General features: G+C 43.0%; 1 protein-coding gene across 2 annotated transcripts in view; it reads right to left on the reverse strand.

Moving 5' to 3' along the window:
• The window catches only part of TATDN2 (TatD DNase domain containing 2), a 43,708-nt gene that overhangs the window by 9,501 nt on the left and 28,193 nt on the right, over positions 1 to 6,014 (reverse strand). For both annotated transcript variants that reach the window (XM_011994129.1, XM_011994128.1), the window contains exon 4: positions 1,095 to 1,979. In XM_011994129.1, coding sequence (XP_011849519.1) covers positions 1,095 to 1,979 — 885 coding nt within the window. The remainder of the gene's footprint in view (positions 1 to 1,094; positions 1,980 to 6,014) is intronic.

Consider the following 6,014-nt stretch of genomic DNA (forward strand, 5'->3'; position numbering starts at 1 on the left):
AAAAGAAAAGAAAAATTCTAAAATACTACAACTCTTACCCTGCCAACGCACCATGAACAAAAAATATTGGGAGGAAAAAAATATTAACAGGGGCTGCACGCATCAGATCAGGCCTGTAATTCCGGCACTTTTTGGAGGCCAATGCAAGTGGATTACTCAAGGTCAGGAGCTCAACACTAGTCTAACAAATGTGATGAAACCCCACCTCTACTAAACATACAAAAATTAGCCAGGTGAGGTGGCACACGCCTACAGTCCCAGCTACTCAGGAGGCTGAGGCAGGAGAATCGCTTAAACCCAGGAGGCAGAGGCAGAGGCTGCAGTGAGCCGAGATCACGCCACTGCACTCCAGCCTGAGTGACAGAGTGAAATTCTATCTCCAAAAAAAAAAAAAAGAAAATAATATTAACAGAGTATTAGCCATGATCCCTGGTTGAATGAGAAATTATGCATTTTTTATTATTTTTCAAATATTCTACAATGGGTACATTTAAACAAAAAAAAAAAAAAAGCAGGCCAGGCACAAGTGGCTCACGCCTGTAATCCCAGCACCTTGGGAGGCCGAGGCGGGTGGATCACCTGAGGTCAGGAGTTTGATACTAGCCTGGCCAATGTGGGCTCTACTAAAAATACAAAAATCAGCCGGGTGTGGTGATTCACACCTGTAATCCCTGCTACTCGGGAGGCTCATCGGGAAAATAGCTTGAACCCAGGAGGCGGAGGTTGCAGTGAGCTGAGATTGCACCACTGCACTCCACAGCCCGGGCAAAAGAGTAAGACTCCCTCTCAAAAACTAAATTAAGAAAACCTAAAGTTTACTGCTTCCCAAAAAAGAAAGAAAACAAATGTTTTGACATTGATATTATCTATAAGAAGTCACAAAGCTGAACAGTAAGAAATAAAACTGAACAGTAAGAAATAGCTTGTAAAGCATTTGACAAATTGGCATCTAGATGGTCTGGATGACAGCAAGCGCACTGCATTTTCAGGGATTCTAAATTATTTAGTTCTAATATTAGATAAACCCTTATTGTAAGGCTTCAACAACTAAAGGAAAATTAAAACTATAAGCAGACAAAAGAGAGCCTTGTTACCTTGTGCTGTTCTGGGACAGGCGTGGTGCACTTGTAAGAGTAATCCAAGCCCATTTCCCCAAATGCCACAGCCTTGGGGTGCCTTAAGGCTTGCAAAAGATTTCTTTCTTGACTCTCACTGTAGTAACGTGCAAAATGAGGGTGACAGCCAAAGGCCCCCCAGACCAGATCCTCTTTCAACAGCTCCTCCCATAGGCAATCTGTAAGAGTGCGAGGATCACAGAAGTCAGAGATGCAGCCCTGAAATTCCTTAGGGAAGGAGCTGCTGTAAATTTTTCTGAACTTTGTAAAAGTCCCTTGGAAAGACAGCTTGGAATAGAGCATGTCCAGGTGACAATGGGTGTCAATGAAGCCCTCCTCTAGGCTTGGCTCCAGGTGGCTCTTTGGCAGGGAGCTGGATGTGTGCCCTCCACAAGGACGTGGAGGCATCTCCTCTTGGAAAGTTCTTTTCTCCTTCACCTCTCTTTCTTCTGAGCTTCTGGAGAAGCGAAATGAACGAGAATTCTGGGACCAGCCTTCCTCTGAGGCCTCCATGTCTCTGGAGGTGTTCTGGACGCTCCCCGCAGAGTTGGGGGAATAATCACTCAGGCAGCTCCGGCTGCTCCTCCCAACCTGGGCTGCATCGCTGCTGTTGCTGCCTGTGGAGGGGTAGCTAGAAGGCTTGGGGCTGCTGGTCCAATAGCTGGCATAGTCACACCAAGGACTACTGTACAAATGAGGTGGGTACATGACATAGTCAGTGGTGAAGGAAGAAGGCTCTGGAACGGCTGAAGGTTTCAGTGAGACAGGTTCCTCCTGAGAGAATCTGACCGTGGAGATCTCCTCAACATCAGACCAGTCACTTCCAGAAGAGGGGTGCTCCATCACCACCTCCCTATCTTTATGCTGCAGAAAAGAAGGCACACAACAGTGGGTTAGCTTTCCAATGTGAAGATGGCCTCCCAGGCTGTCATTCCAGCTGAACATAAACCCTGGCTTGTTCTTCTGGCCATGGTGATGGCTTTGCATTGGCTCATTAGCTCACCCTGTCACCTGGTTTCCTTATAATTTCCAGAAATGTCCAGAACTGAGCCCGGTTACTGCTGTGAACAGCTGTATTGGGTTCAGGGAATAGGCCTGTGACCATGCTACTCCTAAAGGCAGTGCTCTACCTGCATCCCTTTCTCTTGAGAAAAACTGCTCTCTAGAACACACTCTGGATTGGAGATTTTAGAGAAAAGCAGTACCCAGCTTTTCCTCTCTAACACTGTCCTCAATATATTCAAAATGTAAAACTACAACAGCTGTGGCGGTTGTATTTTTTTTCAGGCAGGGTCTTGCTCTGTTGCCTGGGCTGGAATGCGGTGGTGAGATCTCGACTCACTGAAGCCTTGAATTACTGGGCTCAAGTAATCCTCTTGCCTCAGCCACCCAAGTAGCTGGGACTACAGGCGCGTACCACCACACCTGGCTAATTTCTTGTAGGTAGGGAGTCTCCCTATATTGCCCAGGCTAGTCTCAAACTCCTGCACTCAAGCAATCCTCCTGCCTTGGCCTCCCAAAGTGCTGAAATTACAGGCATAAGCCACCACACCTGGCCATTCTGACAGTTTTTAAATGTGTCCCCAAATTATTTAACCCTTCTCCCCATCAAGAGTGGGGTCTATGACCCCTCTCCTTAATGTGGACCTACCTAGAGACTTACTTATAGCCAACAGAATGCAACAGAAGTGAAGCTGTGTAACTTCCTAGGCCAGGTCAGAAGGGCCTTGTAGCTTCCATCTGGTTCACTCCACTTGCTCACTCTGGAGCAAACCAAGCACCATGTAAGAAGTCCGGCCACCCAAATGGCATCCTGCTAGAGAGGCCACATGTAGGTGTGCCAGTTTACAGCCTGGCTGACTTCCTGGCTGACAGCCAGCATCTGTGCACCATGTAAGTGAGCATCTCGGATGTCCAGCCCAGTCACACTCTCAGATGACGACAGCCCTGGCCAGTATCTGAAAGAAACTACATGGGACTCCCCAAGAAAGACTTGCCCAGTCTAGGCCTTTCCAAATTCCTGACCCAGTACTGAGAGCAAAAGAAAAGCTATTTTAAGCTACTAGCTAGTAATCGTAACTGAAATAACCAGAGAAGGTAAGCTCCACGAGGTCAGGAATTTTTTTTTTTTTTTTTCCACTGATATCTCCCAAACACCTAGAACAGTGCCTGGCAGAAAATAAGTGCTCATGAATATTTGCTGAATTAATGTGTAGAAAAAATGGTGCCTGAACTTAGCTTCACATCTCCATCACCTGGGAAGCATTTTAAAAACAGATTTTTAAAGCCCATTCCACCCTGAGATATTGTGATTCAATAGGTCCAGGGTGGGGCCAAGGAATCTGCATTTAATTCTCCCTGGAATTGTGATGCAGACCAGGTTCCAGAAATACAGTATGCACATCAATATCAATTCACACTGGAAACAAAACTTAAGTGCCATCATTTCTTAAAGCAGCCATCTACACCTGCCAATGCCAGAAGGCTTGAGCAAGAGGCCTTACAAAGTTCTCTTAATATTTTTATGAGTATATGTAATTCACATAATAAACATTCACAGTAAAAGAGCATTCTAGCTAACTACCTGACTAAAATGGGAAAAACTGTTTATGTTACCTGTACTAATATTTCATACCCCTATCTACACTCTAACAGGAAACAAGTATTAGTAACCAACACTTAAATGAATTACCCATTTCCCATTTTACACTTTCCTGCCTTAGACTTCTTGCAGCTACTGCTTGAATAGCAGAAACATCCAAACACGAATCTTTTCTAAAATGTAAGCTAACTTAAATGCAGCACATTTTAAATTTAATCTGAACTCCTGAACCTGGGTGATAGGTACCTGGTGATTCAACACACTATTCTGTTTACTTTGAATGTTTGCAATTTCTCCTAAAATCTTTAAAAACTTATCTATAAGGGAGAACAACCCTTCGAAAACTATCTTGCTTATAACAGAAAATTTCTGTCAACCCAGACAATAAAAAATTGCAGTCTTGCCTAAGCTTGACAAGGTTTTTGTGATTTTTTTTCCTGCTGAATTTTTTTTTTTTAATTTATTATTATACCTTAAGTTCTAGGGTACATGTGCACAACGTGCAGGTTTCTTACATATGTATACATGTGCCATGTTGCTGTGCAGCACCCATTAACTAGTCATTTACATTAGGTATATCTCCTAATGCTATCCCTCCCTCCCTCCCCCCACCCCACGACAGGCTCCATTGTGTGATGTTCCCCTTCCTGTGTCCAAGTGCTCTCATTGTTCAATTCCCACCTATGAGTAAGAACATGCGGTGTTTGGTTTTCTGTCCTTGCGATAGTTTGCTCAGAATGATGGTTTCCAGCTTCATCCATGTCCCTACAAAGGACATGAACTCATTCTTTTTCATGGCTGCACAATATTCCATGGTGTATATATGCCACATTGTCTTAATCCAGTCTATCACGGATGGACATCTGGGTTGGTTCCAAGTCTTTGCTGTGGTGAATAGTACCGCAATAAACATACATGTGTATGTGTCTTTAGAGCAGCAAGATTTATAATCCTTTGGGTATATACCAGTAATGGGATGGCTGGGTCAAATGGTATTTCTAGTTCTAGCTCCTTAAGGAATCGCCACGCTATCTTCTACAATGGTTGAACTAGTTTACAGTCCCACCAACAGTGTAAAAGTGTTCCTATTTCTCCACATCCTCTCCAAAACCTGTTGGTTCCTGACTTTTTAATGATCGCCATTCTAACTGGTGTGAGATGCTATCTTATTGTGGTTTTGATTTGCATTTCTCCGATGGCCAGTGATGAGCATTTTTCATGTGTCTATTGGCTGCATAAATATCTTCTTTTGAGAAGTGTCTGTTCATATCCTTCGCCCACTTTTTGATGGGGTTTTTTCTTGTAATTTGTTTAAGTTCTTTGTAGATTCCGGATATTAGCCCTTTGTTAGATGGGGAGATTGCAAAAATTTTCTTCCATTCTGTAGGCTGCCTGTTCACTGTGATGGTAGTTTCCTTTGATGTGCAGAACCTCATTAGTTTAATTAGATCCCATTTGTCAGTTTTGGCTTTTGCTGCCATTGCTTTTGGTGTTTTAGACATGAAGTACTTGCCCATGCCTATGTCCTGAATGGTATTGCCTAGGTTTTCTTCTAGGGTTTTTATGGTTTTAGGTCTAACATTTAAGTCTTTAATCAAACTTGAATTAATTTTTGTATAAGGTATAAGGAAGGGATCCAGTTTCAGCTTTCTACATAGGCTAGCCAGTTTTCCCAGCACCATTTATTAAATAGGGGATCCTTTCCCCATTTCTGATTGTTGTCAGGTTTGTCAAAGATCAGATGGTTATAGATATGTGGTATTATTTCTGAGGGCTCTGTTCTCTTCCATTGGTCTATATCTCTGTTTTGTTACCCGTACCATGCTGTTTTGGTTACTGTAGCCTTGTAGTATAGTTTGAAGTCAGGTAGCGTGATGCCTCCAGCTGTGTTCTTTTGGCTTAGGATTGTCTTGGCAATGGGGGCTCTTTTTTGGCTCCATATGAACTTTAAAGTAGTTATTTCCAATTCTGTGAAGAAAGTCATTGGTAGCTTGATGGGGATGGCACTGAATCTATAAGTTACCTTGGGCAGTATGGCCATTTTCATGATACTGATTCTTCCTATCCATGGGCATAGAATGTTCTTCCATCTGTTTGTGTCCTATTTTATTTCGTTGAGCAGTGGTTTGTAGTTCTCCTTGAAGAGTTCCTTCACATCCCTTGTAAGTTGGATTCCTAGATATTTTATTCTCCTTGAAGCAATTGTGAATGGGAGTTCACTCATGATTCGGCTCTCTGTTTTTCTGTTATTGATGTATAGGAATGCTTGTGATTTTTGTACATTGATTTTGTATCCT

Source organism: Mandrillus leucophaeus, unplaced genomic scaffold, assembly GCF_000951045.1.
Source record: "Mandrillus leucophaeus isolate KB7577 unplaced genomic scaffold, Mleu.le_1.0 Scaffold442, whole genome shotgun sequence".
NCBI classification, from domain to species: domain Eukaryota; kingdom Metazoa; phylum Chordata; class Mammalia; order Primates; family Cercopithecidae; genus Mandrillus; species Mandrillus leucophaeus.